Source organism: Gracilinanus agilis, chromosome 6 (assembly GCF_016433145.1).
Source record: "Gracilinanus agilis isolate LMUSP501 chromosome 6, AgileGrace, whole genome shotgun sequence".
Lineage (NCBI taxonomy): Eukaryota > Metazoa > Chordata > Mammalia > Didelphimorphia > Didelphidae > Gracilinanus > Gracilinanus agilis.
Window position 1 is genome coordinate 54,988,978 of NC_058135.1, and position 17,464 is coordinate 55,006,441.

At 36.4% G+C, this 17,464-nt stretch overlaps 1 protein-coding gene across 1 annotated transcript in view; it reads right to left on the bottom strand.

Annotated features, from left to right (window-relative positions):
* TBCK (TBC1 domain containing kinase) overlaps positions 1 to 17,464 on the bottom strand; it is a 262,360-nt gene that overhangs the window by 97,986 nt on the left and 146,910 nt on the right. Inside the window, exons 21-22 of the mRNA XM_044681636.1 lie at positions 11,384 to 11,420; positions 6,912 to 7,073 (exon numbers count right to left, since the gene is read on the bottom strand). Of these exons, the coding sequence (XP_044537571.1) occupies positions 6,912 to 7,073; positions 11,384 to 11,420 (199 nt within the window). The remainder of the gene's footprint in view (positions 1 to 6,911; positions 7,074 to 11,383; positions 11,421 to 17,464) is intronic.

The following is a 17,464-nucleotide window of genomic DNA, read 5'->3' on the forward strand; positions in this document are numbered from 1 at the left end:
TGGTCATAGTTGCCAATTTTTTGGTTATTGCCATCTACTTAAGTTTAAATAGAGTTTTACATATTTCATAAGCCCAGATAATATTCAACCTTAGTCCATTTCCAAGTGGAAATTCAGGAGCTAGGAACTAAATTTTGAATTATCATATATTTCTTTTAGTGGAGAATGATTTTCTCATTCAAGTATGTCCTGAAATTAGTATCATGTAAGATTGTGCTTCAAGAAGAAATCCCATGGGGCAGTTGGGTAGTTCAGTGGATTAAGAGCCAGGCCTAGAGATGGGAAGTCCTAGGTTCAAATCTGACCTCAGACATTTCCCAGCTGTGTGACCCTGGGCAAGTCACTTGACCCCCATTGCCTACCCTTACCACTCTTCTGCCTTGGAGCCAATACACAGACTCCAAGATGGAAAGTAAGGGTAAGAAGGAGAAGGAGAAGAAGGTGAAGAAGAAGAAGGAGGAGNAGAAGAAGAGGAAGAAGAAGAAGAAGAGGAAGAAGAAGAAGAAGAAGAAGAAGAAGAAAGAAGAAATCCCTGATTTCTTTTTAAAAACTTAAAAAAAATTTTTTTTCACTCTTCCCAGGAGTATGTAAATAGCACCTAATAATGGAGTAAATCAGGCACCAATGTACAAGTATTTCAGCAGGAAGAAGACAATAATCCTGTCCAGTCAAGCAGATGGTAAAATGGAGATGACTGGTGGATAAAGAGCTCATTAAAGAAATAGTTTCCAATAGCTAGAGGTTTGATTTAGGGAAGTGTAAACATTGTATATATAGATTTTTTTTTTGGTTTTAAATAATAACCCTTTATTGATTGGCTTTGAAACAGTTCTTCACATTATTGGCTCCTAGAACTTTTTCCAGAATAGGAATTTTAGACAATAGTCAAATTATGGGCTGGTGAAAGGAAATTTTGGATCAAGCCACTTTACATAAACAGAGTATTCTGTCTTAAAAAAGCCAACAGGGTTTACTTTATTGGCTAAACAGATGGAGGTTAATATCACCTTGATATTTTAGATAAAGTATAATTTTTATTTAATTTCAAATAGTCAAATATTTCTGCTAAGAAACATATTCATAACTGGTGGCAGTCTAAAAAAACTTTTCACAGTAGATTTTTAAGTAGTCCACTTAGACTAGAAGGACATAAAAAATCTGCTTTACTTGGAATACAAAATTAGCAATCTTAACAAATTTACTTTTAGCTTTTTAGGACAGACTGGAAAAAGCTTTTAATCCTGATCAATCATTTTCTGTTTACTTTGGCATGTTGGGAACAAGAAGAAAACATCTGCGGGGTACAGACAGTTCTAGCTTATGCAACTAGCTACTTTTTGTCAAACATATACACAAAAGAGATAACTTGGTCTTCCCCAAAATTTTCTCAGAAAAAAACGAATGTCTTTTTTAATATAAGAAAAAAACTACCTTAATTTTTATTCTGATGAGTTAGAAAACTAATAATGGGGTTGGTTCTTAGTTCTTTGAAGGAAAGACTTAAACAAATACAAGGCATTATTATTTCCCAAAATGGAGGAGTTATTTTTAACAGGAAAGAAAGATGGAATGATGCTATTTAAAATATTAAAGAATTTGGATCACATGGTATTATTACTGGCAAAGTTCAATATTTTAATCTACTTGGAATCTCACTGATTTGGGTCAGATGGTAAAACCATTTACACATAATCATTTCTTGTGACTATCTACGTCTCTGTGTAAATTCTCCAGAGATAGTAGACTTAATGTATTGGGGCCTTCCATTAGATCTCTTGAGTTTACATGAATACCAATGGAGCCCATGAACTATTTAACATGATTCCTAGCCCATCTCCTAGTCAGTCATATTTTTCTCTTTGATGATAGTCTTTATGCCATTGCTCTAAGTCATATGCAGTATAAAAAGAATTTTTAAGTTAAAAACAAGGGCCTTTGTTCCAGGGAAAAATTTGGGATCAATACAAATGATGTATAGATACTCAAAGGCAAGCTAATCAATTTTCCTCTTTCTGTTAAAATCTAGACCCAGTTTATCATCCAGTCACAGTATCTGTTCATGACCTATGTACTGATGGACCAGTTCCATGGTTTAAACACGTGAAGAATATCTCAGCATTCTTTATCTATTTTTTTCTGTGTGGAGAGTTGAGTGAAATGTTTTTTGAGTCTTGCATCTCATTTGGACAATGCCTGGCAAATAGTAGTTGCTTAATAAATGCTTATTCTTTATTTTATTTATGGAATGATGCAATGCTGTGGGTCTTGATGCCAAACAGCACAATGGCATCAATAAACAGGACTCTCTGGAGGACCTTACTATTTGTTAGTCATTCAATTTGTACTTAGGGAGCCATTTTCCTTGATTGACAATTAGAAACACCTTTGGTGAGCATGTCTTGTTTTAAGCCTCACTTGATATCAATAATCACAGGAATTACTGCATCTATGATTTCAGTGATCTAGAGACCACTCAGCTAAGGAAGCTCCCTTTAAAAATTTGGGTCAGCACCTTCTCTATAACTAAGAGCTCAGAGTTGCTTTAGCTATTAAGAGGTAAAGGGACTCACTTGGGTCATCCAAATTGTATGAATGGGTCAGAGGTGGAACCTGAAACCATGTCTTTTTGGCTTTGAGGCCACCTCTTTATTCACTATGTCATCCTGCCTTTAATCTGTAGGTCAAAGCAAAATTTTTCCACTTATTATATTTCTTAAGGGTTCCTGAGTGATTTTGACATTTGTACAGAAGACATCTTGTTGTAAGAATATGTTTAAGGTAGAATATATAGTACCTTTTATATTAATATACTGAATATTTTTTAATAGTTAATATACAAAAAGCAGCCACGGGGTGCAATGGATAGAGTGCTGAGGCTGTAATTGGGAAGACCCATGTTCATGAGTTCAAATCCAGTCTCAGACACATAGTGGTTATATGACCCTGGGCAAATAAATCTGTTTACCTCAGCTTCCTCATCTGTAAAACAGCTAGAGAAGTAAATGGTAAACTAGTCCGGTATTTTTGCCAAAGAAAATCCCAAATAGGACCACGAAGAGTTGGACAGAGCTAAAAAACTACTGAACAACTGAAAAAACAAGACACACAGGGGAAGTGTGTCTTTTACTTTTACTTTTCCATTGTTTGCATGGCTGTAAAGATGTGTTGGTGGAAAATCTTTTGCAAGAGCCTGCGCATTCATTTGTCATAGTGTCAACAAGGATGCCCTTTTTACATACGCTGATTATTTTCAGAACAATATTTTATTAGTAGGAGAGGTGCCATATGGATAGCTAAGATACCAATATTTTCTCCTCTTTGATTTCTGGATAATTATTAGGTCGTTGACTTTTCCCAAGTGTTGGTATCCTTTTCTTTTTCTGACATCTTGAGAAATAAGCTGATCTCTCTCAAAGTTCCCCAAATTGTGTTACCTTCAGTATAGATCCCCTCTATATTAGCTTGATCAAGCCCAGATGGATTTCCCATCTTTGTTTTCTTGGAAGAAGTTTTGTTTGTGTGTGTGTGTGTGGGGGGGATTTGGGGAGGGTGGTGGGGGTGGTGGTGGTTTCTAGGTTCTTTTAATCTCCTGATTTATGTAAATTGATCTTCTTTAGGAAATGGTGATAATCTATGTTCTTATTCCTTATTTTACCATTTTTTTCACTTTTTGAAGTAAAAGGATTATTTCAATAAGTTAGTTTGTAGTTGCCTCGAATGCATTCCACATATTCTCATTTTTAACCCTTCTTCAAGTTTTCTTAAAACAACTCCCACATGTTAATGAGTCATTTCCTGTTTCTAAAAATATAATCAATTTCTTTTTGTATGTGTGATGATATTTCAGTTTTCTCCTTATCCATTGAGTCTGGACTTTTCTCAAAGTATTCATTATACAAAGATGTGAAACTTCTGTTTAGTCTAAAATTCCCATTTCATTTTTCTCGGTCATGTTTTCCAGCATATTTTTCATTATCCCCCTCATGCCCATATTTGAACTGAATGAACAAATTTTAAAATGTAGGTTCTTGTAATTTGCAGGGCTTTATCAAATTCTTCATTGAATTTTTCTAAGTCCTCATTTTCTGCAGTGATTATCTTTAATTTCTGCAGCTGTGATTATCTTTAAAATGTTTTCTCCCCTAAACCTTATCATAAATACTGCAACATTAGATGATCAAATGTCCCAGGAACAAACTTATTTGATGGATCTGGATGCATGTTAAAACTGATCCTGGGAGCTGGGTAGCTCAGTGGAGTGAGAGTCAGGCCTAGAGACAGGAGGTCCTAGGTTCAAACCCAGCCTCAGCCACTTCCCAGCTGTGTGACCCTGGGCAGGTCACTTGACCCCCATTGCCCACCCTTACCAATCTTCCACCTATGAGACAATACACCGAAGTACAAGGGTTTAAAAAAAAAAAAACTGATCCTGGAGGAAGTTAAAATAGATTGAGAGCTGGGCCTAAAGAAGGCAGGTCCTGGGTTCAAGCCTGGCCTTAGATATTTCCTAGTTGTGTGACCCTGGGCAAGTCACAACTCCAATCGCCTAACCTTTATGTTCTTCTGCTTTGTAGCTGCTACTTAGCATCAATTCTAAAATTGAAGGTAAGGGTTTAAAAAACAATAACAACAACAACAATTCCTTAATTTGACTCTGAGGAAAAACTTTGTGTCCTTTTTCCATTTGGTTTCAATTTCCTCTTGTCTTCTGGTTTTATTTATAATAAGGATATTAAGATTGATGTGATTCTGTACTGTTAGGATTGTAATTAATTAGTAGTAATTAACTAGAATAGCAAATTGGGGAATAATGGAACAAATTATAGCATATGAATGTAATGGAACAATATACTATTGTGCCATAAGAAATGATGAAAGGGATGATTTAGGAGAAATCATTTAATAGTTTAGTATGAATTAATGCCAGGAAAAGAATGGTTTGGCTAGGAATGCTAGGCCCTAATTTTCAGGAGCTGCTTGGGGGAAAGGAGTAGATATAGCAGGAATATTGATGCATATCAGTATTCAGTACTATTATGTCAGCATAGTATTATTTTATGCTAATTTTCATTTCAAGGGTATAATATCTTCAGTATCTCAGCACAATAACCAGATAAGCTTAGATGAGAGGCAGAAATGGTACCAAAGGAACAAAGATGGGGAAAACCACAAGATTGGACCAAATGTATTTAGAGAAGAATTGCTTATCAATTATAAAATAACAATCTTCCACCAAGAAAAAAAAAAGAGAGAGAGAGAGACTGATAGATCCTTGATCTGGCAGAGTAAAACATTATATCCAACAAGGTTGCTTCCATTCATAGATCAACACTATTATGAGTTAAGTGGAGAGACTGATTGATGTATGATGACTAAAGGCTTGGAAAGAATTTCTAACCTTATTAATACTGAAAAAAGGTGATCAGGATTAACATTTGTAACCTATGCATCAATGGGTCTGCTCTGAAATGTTTGCAAATTTTTTTTTTATATTTCTAAAAAATCCTGGGCATCCTCAATGAGGACATTAGTAGAGAACAAGTTGGTTTTCATAAGTGATATTTAGCAATGGATCAAATCTCTTATAGTTAGCTGAAAGAACTATCAATTATAAAAGAACAAACTATTCTCCAAAACAAACATTTGATTTTTACAGCAAAATGCCATTATTCTGTTCTTTTCCTATATGCCATGTATCATCCATAAGTCAAGAGCATTCAAAATTACCTGAAAAATTTAACAACAGAAAATAAACCTGGTTAATGACTCTCTGATTTCAGGCATAAAACAGGGAGATGTTGACTTACAAACATGTACACCATTGTGATGGAAGGGATCCAAGGAAAAGTCCAAGTTAAAGAGGATTTCTTAGTGGATTCTGAGGTCCAGCAAGGACCCTGATTACAGAGGACACTGTGCTTGCTACCTCAATCCCTGAAATACTGCTAGCCACTAGGAAGATATGTGTGACCACTCAAAATATTATTGCCTGACCATTTATATAGCAAAGACCCAATGAAGAAATCCATTTCCCAGATACTTGTCCATCAGTCTGCTTATTTGGGGCAGACAGTAGAGAGGGAGCACTAGTTGGACTTGGAATTGAATAGGAGAAGCAGATAGTTTTCAGGAAATTGAGAAGCTTTTTAAAGACCCTAAGATTCCCAAGGAAACAAAGACCCATTTTCTTTAATACCAACATTCTGTGAGGCAGTAACTCCTTGGATACAAGAGTCTCTCAAGAATTAAAAATGAGTCATCTGATGGGAGACGTTTAAATGTGAGAAGGCTGCAGCACATAACCAAGGATGAGAAGCTGAAGACCATGTGGTATGGGGGACAAGATTACCCCTCACTACATCAAAGAAAATGAGGAAGGTCGTCTACATGCTGAGGGAAACCATGGGGCAAACTATGGCGGGACATGAACAAGAGACACACAAGATAGGCATTTGTAGAGCTATGATCTATCAATAAATCATCCAAACCAATAAGATCATGGATCCATTTGGAAATCTGAACAAAGTTATTATGTGTTAACTTGGATTTTGCAAGCTAGCTTAACTCCTCAACTACCATTTTTATAGGACAATTTAAAATTCTATACAACCAAGTTACAAAGCACAACTCATTCATATTTGGGGGCGGGGTAAATGTTAGGATATAATAGCCTATTTAGACAACAATTAATAAATATTTTAGCTAATCATTCATAATATTGTCACAGTATGCCAAGAATAAGGTCCAAAAGGATGTGTGTCTAGAAAGTCTCCATCTCAGCACTACACATACACCAATGTAGTTTTAAAGTTATGCAATTCTTCTTGCCATGTGGCTTCTTACTTTTCAGTTGCCCTTTATCCAATTTTCATCTGAAGATAATAATGTATTGATAATAGATCTTTAGATACCTGGTAAGTCAGAGAAGAGCAGAATGCACTCATTGAAGCCATTGGCTAAAAGCCGGTCTCGTAGTTGTTGGAGAATGGCCACTCCAATACAGAATGGGAAGGAAGAATTCCCAAGCAATAATGTATCCCAGAGATGAAAGATCTTGTGTAATGGAAATACATCTGCCAAATGACATGAGCAAAAAAACAAAGATATGATAAGTAATCTGAAGTTTTTATTTTTTATTTTCTCTTGTTTTACTATGAACTTGATAAGTATTAATATATGTAAGAGAGAAAAAGAGGACCAAATATGAAACTGCAAATCTCCATTACATAGAGCTTTTAAAAGTATAATATTTCTAATTAAATATGATCGTTCCAATACTGCTTTTCTTGTTTGGGTCCTAGTCTGCATTTTTTTTATTCAATTTTCTTTTCTTTTCTGCCTTCCTTCCTTCCTTTTTTTACATCATTAACCCTAATTCTTTTCAAAAATCTTCCCATTCAATAAGAAATGAATAAATTTGAAAAAATTATTTTCCCTCCCTCCCTGAAATTAAAGTTAATAACATTGGTTGACAACTAGTGAGGTGGAACACTGGACCTGTAACAACGAAAACCTGAATTTAAATTGGTTCTCAGATATTTGATATGGTTCAAAATCACTTTGTCTTCCTCATCTGTAAAATGGGGATAATACTAGCACCTACGTTCCAGAGTGGTCATGAAGACAAAATGATATAGTACTTGTAAGGTGCTTTACAGTCCTTAAAATGCTATATAAATGCTAGCTTTTATTACTAGTTATTATCATATGACAATTTCCTTATAGTTTGACAATGATTAATCTACATTTGCTTTAAGAGGCATTTATTTTTTAAAGAATATTTATTTCCCCTAGGGAAAATTGTGATTTGAAAATTGCTGAACATCAAACTGTTCCCACTGATGACATGTTCTCACCTCTAATGTCAGTTTTAATAGTGTCCTTATTCTATTCAATCTGTATTCAAGTGTGGGGATATTCTGCAGAAGTGTGAAAATGAGAATGGGCAAACTTCTGCTATCAAAATACTGCCTGGATCTCTGTTCTCTGAAAGGGAATGGCATTTGTTTTTCTATGCAAAGAACATTCATCCCCCAAAGATTGTGAACTGACAACAACTTTGTTCCATTTAGTTAATGAGAAGAATATGTTTTATTGTCTATTCCAAGGACTGAAAACACAGGGCCATCTTCTGAATCCTAATAATTCTTTTGTCAAAATCTAAATTTTTTCCCATAAAACCATATGCTGTTTTACCATTTTAGAATTAGGACAATAATCATTGTGCAACCTAGGAGTACAAATCAATGTGCTTAACAATGTGTACTTTTGATTAAACTTTTAGGGCATTTTAATTTTATTTAATATATTTATTTAAAGTTACATATTATTTATAAAATAATAATAAATTAATTCAATTTAAATGTTTTATTTAATTTTAATTAATCAAAATTTCAACTGTTGCATTGCTGAAGGACTCAATTCTCATTCTTTCCTCATTGCAATAATAACTTCTCAAGAAGTGAAATGCAGACTATATTGAAGGCTTAAACCTTAAACTCAGAACCTCAACTACCCAGAAAAATAGAATGTAATTTCTTTTTAAGGAAAAATTTATAGCAGAAAATAGTATCTTTTAGGCTAATTTTGATATTTACTGATTTTTGAAACTTACAGTTGGAGCCTGGTCTAGTATTTTTAGCAAGAAAAGAATTGGTTAGAACAGTGATGGGCAAACTACGGCCTGTGGGCCAGATACAGGCCCTGAAATGTTCTATCCAGCCTCACAACATTATTCCTAATCTGATGAATACAGTGAATAGGATACAATACAATGAAACTTCGAAAGAGTTGCCTTAGAAACAGACTGACAGATGAGCATTTCCTTTCCTTTGGCCCCCTCTTTAAAAAGTTTGCCCATCACTAGGCTAGAACATGCTTCTAAACACTTCTCAAAGAATTTTAAGGTCATCAAAAACTAATGGCTGCTTAACTCAAACTCTGTGATCTGAAGTTTTTGTTTAAATTGCTTGATAGACACCAAAAAGCACATTTGCTAGAGAACATTAACTGTATTTAGATCGGTATTTCCAATCTTAGTCAACAACTCGCTGCTTTAACTCTCCCCAAAGCAGCTGTCCTTCTCCTATCAAACTGAAGTAGGACTCAAGGAATTTGGATTCCAACCCAAACTTGGCTGTGAACTTGGGCAAGGCCCTTAACCATTATAGGTTTCATTTTCTTTACATCTAACACGACACGGTTGGTTTAAATGACTTCTATGAGAAGTTACAACTTTCAAATCCAATGTTTGTGTTTCTTTCATTCAGAAAAAACAGTCCATGGGGAGAGATTAATGGTGCTAACCTGTTTTTAGGTTAAAATGAAAGGGTAGCAATTGGTAGCCTAATCTGGGGCCTGAGGCCAGAGTGGAGGCAGGAGAGAGGAGAGAGGAGGGTATCAATTCCCATGCCTTGTCCTTCCACAAAGAATCACATTCCAGATGAATCTACTTTAGTTTGAGGGGAGATCTTTAACTGATAAAGCAAAGGAGTGTTTATAGGCCTCTGCCTTACTGGCTTCCGGGCTCTTTGTCCAAGACCCTCCTATGGCTTCCTTCAACTCTTAGTGCAGCACATAACAGGCCCTTAACATAACAGGCTCAGTAACCGCCTGCCTTTGGGAAGTTAACAGTGCTCGCGCCTTTTCTCTAGGTCTCTGTTCCAGGGCTCTCTGCTTCTGCATAATTGAAATCACAGTCCCAGGGTGCCTGGCCACCAGCTAGGCATAATTTGTTACCCAAAGAGAATTATAGGGGCAGCTGGGTGGCTCAGTGGATGGAGAGTCAGGCCTAGAGATGGGAGGCACTTCCTAGGTGTGTGACCCTGGGCAAGTCACTTAAGCCCCATCGCCCAGCCCTTACCTTTCTGTCTTAGAGTTGTCATTAGATCAGAAAGTAAGGTTTTGTTTTGTTTTTTAAACAAAGAATCATGGTAGTAGGGAAGTAGTACTGAACTAGGAAAGGTATGGAGATGGCTTTATGGTGACTTAATTTCCACTGTGGTTCAGTTGCATCCAACTTTTCATGACTGTAAATCACAGCATGGTAATACTATTCATGAGGTTTTCTTGGCAAAGGAGTGGTTTGCCATTTCCTTCTCCAATAGATTAAGGTAAACAGAAGTTAGGTGACTTGCCCAAGGTCACATAGCTAGCAAGTGGGCATGATCAGAATGTAGGTCTTCTTGATTCCAGGCCCAGTGCTTTATCCACTGAATCACCTAAGCTGCCTTTGGTTTCCATAGGAAACCTCAAAATAAATGGAGGCCTCTCAACTGGACTCCAGACTTCCAGGGACTCTAGGGTCAAACTCAAATTCCTCAGCTTGGTATAGGAAGTCCTTCACATTCTGGATCAAGCAAACCTTGCCCACTCGCCTTCGTGTATGTTATGCTTCTTACAAACGGACCTAATGCCTATTGCTCTAAAACAGGCCTCCATCTTGTGTTTCTGGGACTTTGCCTCTATTCTTATCTCTACTTCTTAGGATCTCTAGCTAACAAGTCACCTCTTATAAGAAGCCTTTCCTGATCTCCATAGTTTTTGATACTCGCTTGTGTGCATTTATCTGTTTATGAGCTGAACCCTTCAGTAGAATATAAGTTAGCTGAGAACAAGGAATGTTTCTTATTTGGACTTTGTATCCCTAAGACTTGGGACAGAGACTTGCACCCAAATGAGGCTTAACAAATGTTTATTGGAGAGGATTATGGTTTGAAATGTTTGTCTGAACTTTAAAGTAGCCCACTCCCAAGTTAGGACCTCTATTTTCTTATGCCGAAAGAGTTAAATCTAATCTGCTTTATTTCTAATATGACCCCAATTTTGAGAAAATGAAGAAAGTATCAGTTACTCTAGAATCTCTAAAAATAAAAAATGAGTCTAGCTGTGAAGAATTGGTCCCATAAGCAACTCTACATAACCCTAAGGGATATTATATTTAAAAGTTATACAGTGTTTTTTGTTTTGTTTTGTTTTGTTTTGTTTTGTTTTTGATAGGGGCACAATCACACAAACTATGGGGCTAAGAGAAACACTTTGCACCCTATATCATTCTTGGCATACTTTCACGGGTCTTCCATCAAATTTTCACAGCATGATGATTTGACCTGCAATCTGTAGAGTTCACACCATCTCACCCTATCTCTGGGAGGAATGATTTAAGGACTGTCAGAAAATGAGGGCCCACAATGTGTATCATACAGATTCAGGGTTATTTATAGACATACAAACAAATATGTGCATAAACTTTCAAAAAAAATCTATTTTAAGTTATAGTGCTCTTCAGATGCTGTTTTAACTAACAAATGTGAATAAGAGTTTTACAGATCCTCAATAATGCTGATGAAATATCAACAGTCAAAGGGAAAAAAACCATACTTACGTGTAAACATGGTGAGGAACCAAGGAATGGCATAGAGCTATAAAAAAAGAGGGAGAGGAAAGAATGGAAGTTTATTGTGATAATGTTTAATCAGCATGCCTTTCTTTTTTAAACCTTTACCTTCCATTTTAGAATCAATATTGTATATTAGTTCCAAGGCAGAAGAGTGGCAAAGGCTGGGCAATGGGGGTTAAATGACTTTTCCAAGGTCACACAGCTAGGATGTGTCTGAGGCCAGATTTGAACCCAGGACCTCCCATCTCCAGGCCTGGCTCTCTATGCACTGAGATACCATGACTCATGTTTAAAAAAAAAAAACACCCTTATTTTATTAAAAACAAAATAAACTATAAATGACTATAATTATAATATCCTTCCCCCCCCCCCAGATCTGGATCTGTGATTTGATTGGGATAAAGAATTCTTTACCCTAGTAAGTAATAAAATATCTTCTATCATTACTCATCTGAGATGTTCTGCAACTTAACAGTCTGTGAGTTTTCTGGAGCTTAAGGTAAAGCAATTCGCTCAAAGTAATCAGAAATGTAAGTGTCAAAAGGCAGCACTTGAACACAAATCTTCCTAACTTGGAGGCTGGTTCTCCATCATTGAGCCAAGATGCTCTTAGATTCATGAGGCTCTCCTAGAAAGACCTTGGACAGTCCTGTAAAGAATGGATACTGAGAAGGCTTTGGTTTCTTGAGATGCTGGAGCAATGATTCTGAGGGATATTAAGGGCAAATGTAACATGATCATTTTCTTTTCCTTTATTTTTAAAACCCTTACCTTCTGCCTTGGAACCAATACTTTGTACTGGTTCCAAGGCAGAAGAATGGTAAAGGCTAGGCAATGGGGGTTAAGTGACTTGTCCAGGGTAACACAGTTAGGAAGTGTCTAAGGCCAGATTGAACCCAGGACTTCCCGTTGTTAGGCCTGGCTCTCAATCACTGAGCTACCTAGGTGCCCCGACATGACCATTTTCAAAGGACATGGAAGTATTCTTGACATTTTAAAGGCCTTCACCATTACTACTGGGTAATTGTGAGGACTGATGAGATGACAATCTTTGAAAGTCACTCCAAGCTCTTCATAAAAAGGTGTTATATAAATACAAAAAGCATTATGACATCTATAACCATTTGTTCATGTAACAGGAATTTTCATGACAGACTCTAAAAGGGGTAAGGATCCAGGAATAGAATATTCCTACACTGAGCTTAGGCCCTGGCTTTGCTAAGTATGTCAGATCAGGGCACATATGAAACATATATTCAATTCTCTATGTAGGAAATAGGAAAGCAAATACACTTTTCAAAATTCCTAAAAGATCTACCTTGCCAATATATTTTATTATATGTCATATAATAAAATATATTGCTTAAGGCCAAAAATAAATCCTATTGGGTTACATCTACTAAATATATTCAAATACTCATGTAATCCAGAGTAGGGACAGAGATGGGCACAGGACCTATGACTGTTTCTACCAATGAAAGTTGGCCCCATCTCTATATAACTTAGTTGTCTCAAGCCTATTAAATGACTTGACCAGGGTCACATAGGAAGTATGCATCAAAGGCTAGACCTACCCCAGGTATTCCTGGCTCCAAGTCCAACTCTCTATCCATTAAGTCATGCTGTCTTTCTTTCTATGGAGTCACCATAAAATCACATATCTGGCTTGATCATTTAGTTATTAAGGAATATTAATTTAAAAAACCCATCAACATTCTTTGGTTGATTTCTTTAACAATATTCATTGGGAAGTCTTAAAAAAACTAACATGGAATATTATGTCTTTCTGTATAAGTTCTTAAAGTACAACAAATGCCAATTGATAAAAAGTTCTCTTGCTGATTATAATGGATATATTCTTGAAACTGGTTTCATTTTCTTTTAGTTCAGAGAAGTCTTGTGAAATGTAAGTGGTTAAAGGCTAAGGATGGTGACAGACAACAGCAAACGGCATCTTTCAGGGATGCTTTGAGAATTGTATCATCATTCTGTCATTGTGCTTCTGTGCATATGCGTGTGTGAAAGAAAGAAAGAGAAACAGAGACAGAGAGAGGAAAAAATAGAGAGCTCTGCACACCATTGCTTTACACCCCAGATGTTTCCCAGACCCATCAGTAACATGTTACTCACTAGGATATTTGTGCAACTTCCTAATAATCTCCAATAAACAGGTACCCAAAAGGCAGTTAAGAAATGCAATAGGATTTTAAAAAAGAACTATTGTCAAAGAAATGAGATCTTTATTATTAGTATGAAAAAATGCAAATACATCATACCCCCAATCTACCATTATTGGTCATTTCCTCGTCTAAAGTGAAAACTCGAGACCAATTAGGAGGATTCATAGACGTTTTAACTATTTATTTTCTCCAGTTCATGGCTTAAAGGACGGCCTGCTAAAATTTATGTAGCTTTGTACTAGTTTGCTGAAAGATCAGCTTAGTAAACACTGCCCCCTGGCAAAGTTAAGCCGCCATAGCTATGCTAGGGACCATTTCCTAAGATTTTGCTCAAGTTTCACATTGACAATTTCAGAGCTATTGGGTTGGGGGATCAATTATTTAATAAAAAAAATTTGATTTCAAGAAGCACAGTTGTTGTAGCCCTAAAAAAACCTACAAACACTTCAACCAATGCAGAATAAGATGAAGCACTTCTCTTATTCAAAAAAATGGGGAAAATGGGAACCTATAAAACTGTCACCGGTATCTGATACATTTTTAGTTAGATCTAAGAAGAGACAGAAGGGCTTTATGGAGGGGGCAAAAGTAAGCTAGCAATGTATTGAAAAATGAACTATTGTCTGCATTTTCAGGTGGGCCCTGTCCAATTTTATATTTAGTTTTGACTTGATCCAAAACAGAACCTAACCAAGTAGGAAGAAGTCCTGCTCTCTTTCTCAGTCAACAAAGGAAAGCCCACATAATTCTTCCACTCCTTGTTTTGTTTAGTTTAAGTCAGAAGTAATCTGACCTTACTATAAGCCACCTCAACTATCTTAAGTGTTGAAATAGTGCTTAGTTTCCGAAAAGGTTTAGTAATTCTCTGCACTTTGAACAGAGTAGTGAAAAAAGTATGCCTAAAAATGGTCAGAGATGTTTAGGTACAATCTCTGATGTATTTTATATAGTCAGTGTAGACTACTTGGTGATATTTTCTTGTGTTCTATATCTCTGGGAGCATCGTATATTGTGGTATAGTGGCTTCAGACACTGGACTTGGTGTCAAGAAAACATGCGTTCAAATTCTGGCCTATACTTAGAGGCTCTGGACCTTAGAAGTCTGGCCAAGGCAATGATCTTCATGATTTTAAAGGATGAAGCATGCTACCAACCTCCTGAGAGAGAGGTGATGGATTCATCATGGCTAATGAGGGAATTCCTTTCATCTGATGATGATTATTTGTTACAAGGAATTTGTTTTTTTCCAGTGGAGTTGGGGGTAAGAGGAGAAGAAAGATATTTCTGTTCACTTGAAAATAAAGAATATAGACTCAATTGCTTCTAATTTTATCCTATGATAAAATGATACAGAGTACCAAGAAGATTTTGTTATATGAACAAAAAAGCCTGGGGCAGTGCATGGTGGTGGGGGAGAGAGGAAGGTGCTGTGCATGGGAGAATGTTGGAGGAGTTCAGATTGTAGCCTGGGGAGAAATGAGGAGATGGGTGACCAAGATGCCCCTTCATTGGGAGAGTCAGAAGACCTGGAAAAGTCACCTAAAGGTGCATATGAATGTTGGGCTGAGGTAGGGAGAAGTGAAAATGGGAAAGGGAAAGTCTTCCAACTTCCAGGAAGAAATATAAAGTCTTCCTTTGGTATTTAAAGCCCTTTACAATCTAGCCCCTTCCCACCTTTCCAGTCCTACACACAATCTATGACCCAGGTACACACTGGTATGCTCTGTCTCTGTCTCTCTCTCATTACTACTCTTCTCCCCCTCCTTCTCTCTGTTTCTCTCTTCCTCCCTCCCTCTGTCTCTCTCCCCATCTTCCTCTCCATCTCCCCCTCTCTCTTACACACACACACACATACCCCTCTAGTGGTACCCCCCAAAAAAGATATATTTCTTCTAACATCATGAGGATGTCTAAATAAAGCACGTGGGCTGTCCATTGGCAATCCTATCATCTTAATATATGGCTATTATTAAAAGAAAAATTACTTTAAATATCTTGAGAAAAATTACTTTAAATACCTTGTGTTAAGCTATGTAAAGTGCTTTGCAAGTCTTAAAGTACTACATAAATGCTAACCATTATTAGTGTTACTTGGGAACTCAATCATCAAAACAGTATTATAGCCTGTACTATAAACATCTTATTATGGGAAACCATATTAATATAACCAAGGGAGTGCTGCAAGTTCATTAAATTTGGAATTCATTGCACATCATTTAAAAACCTTTAAATAGGTATTTTCGAAGGAAAGAACCCAAATTTGTTCAGTCTTCCCCCCTCCCCCCTTGCTTTTCCCCTAAGTCTTGGTACACTGAGAATTTCCTTGTCTGTGGTCTCCTGCTAGAAAAAAATCAGCATCTAAATGTTCCATCATTCGTGCTCTGCACTTCTTACAACCCATCCCAAAATGTCAGCAAAGTTGCACAAAGGACTGAACAGTCCTTTCTTAACTCCATGAGCACAAACTGTAGAGCTGAAAACATGTTATGAATCACATGCTCATAGATTCAGAGCTGAAAGAGACCTCAGACATCATCTAGTCCAACTCTTCCTCTTTTTTTCCTCTCCTCAGGAATATATGAATTTTTTTTGTTATATGAATTTGATAAATATTGAATTTGAATATTTCCACATGTAAAAACCAGAAAAAGATGATTCTATATGAAACTGCACATCTCTATTATATATAATTTGTATTAAAAAAATTAGGAAATAAATTCAACAAAGCTGTTCAGCTTGTCTGTTTCTTTCTCTGAATTTCCTTCTGTTCTCTTCTGGGAATTATGCAATGAGTTTCTTTCTTTTCTTTTCTTTTCTCTTCTTTTTTTTTTTTTTGGCATTACTACATCACTGGCCATCTCATCTCCCCTTTAATACCTCCTCTCCAAATTAAATTTTAGAATTCCTGCTTTGAATAGTCAAGTAAAACAAATTTGTACCTTGGTGAGATCTAAAAATGTTTGTCTCATTCTGTACTTTGAGTCCATGACCTGTTTGGAGGTGGGTATCATAGTTTATTCTCAGTCCACTAGAGTTATGGTTGGTCATGACATTAGTCATAGTTCTTATGTCTTTCAAACTAATCCCATCATTTTAGAGATGAAGAAAATGTGGCTTGAAGAAACTGAATGAATTTAAGTGATATGCCTAAGGTTACACAGGGAGTATGTGTAATAGACTAATAATAAGCTTGTGAAAATGGGCTCTCTTTGTAGTGGCAAAGAACCAGCAAACTAAGAAGATGTCCATCAATTTGGGAAAAGATGAATACATTTTTAGTAGTATATAGTGAAAATATAGTTTAAGGTAATGGAATATTTTGGCTAGATATACATATATATACACACACATACATACATATATGTATTTATAGAAATACAGATACACACACAGAAATATAAAAATATGGGCAGCTAGGTGGTTCAGTGGCTAGATCACTGGGCTTGGAATTAGGAAAACTCATCTTCATGAATTCAAATCCAGCCTTAGACACTTATTAGTTTTGTGAGCAAGTCTTAACCTTGCTTGCCTCAGTTTTCTCATCTGCCAAATGAACTGGAGAAGGAAACAACAAACCGCTCCAGTATATTTGTCAAGAAACCTCAAACAGGGTCAGAAAGAGTCAGACACAACTGAAATGACGGAACAAAAACCTCTCTCTCTATTATCTCTCTCTCTCCATTATCTCTCTCTTGCTCTCTCACTCTCTTTCTCTTTCCATCTCCCTCTGTCTGTCTGTCTAACTAGAGGCTTTAGAGCAGTGATTCCCAAAGTGGGTGCCACTGCCCCCTGGTGGGTGCTGCAGCAATCCAAGAGGGCCTTGATGGCCACAGATGCATTTATCTTTCCTATTAATTGCTATTAAAATTAAAAAAATAATAATTTC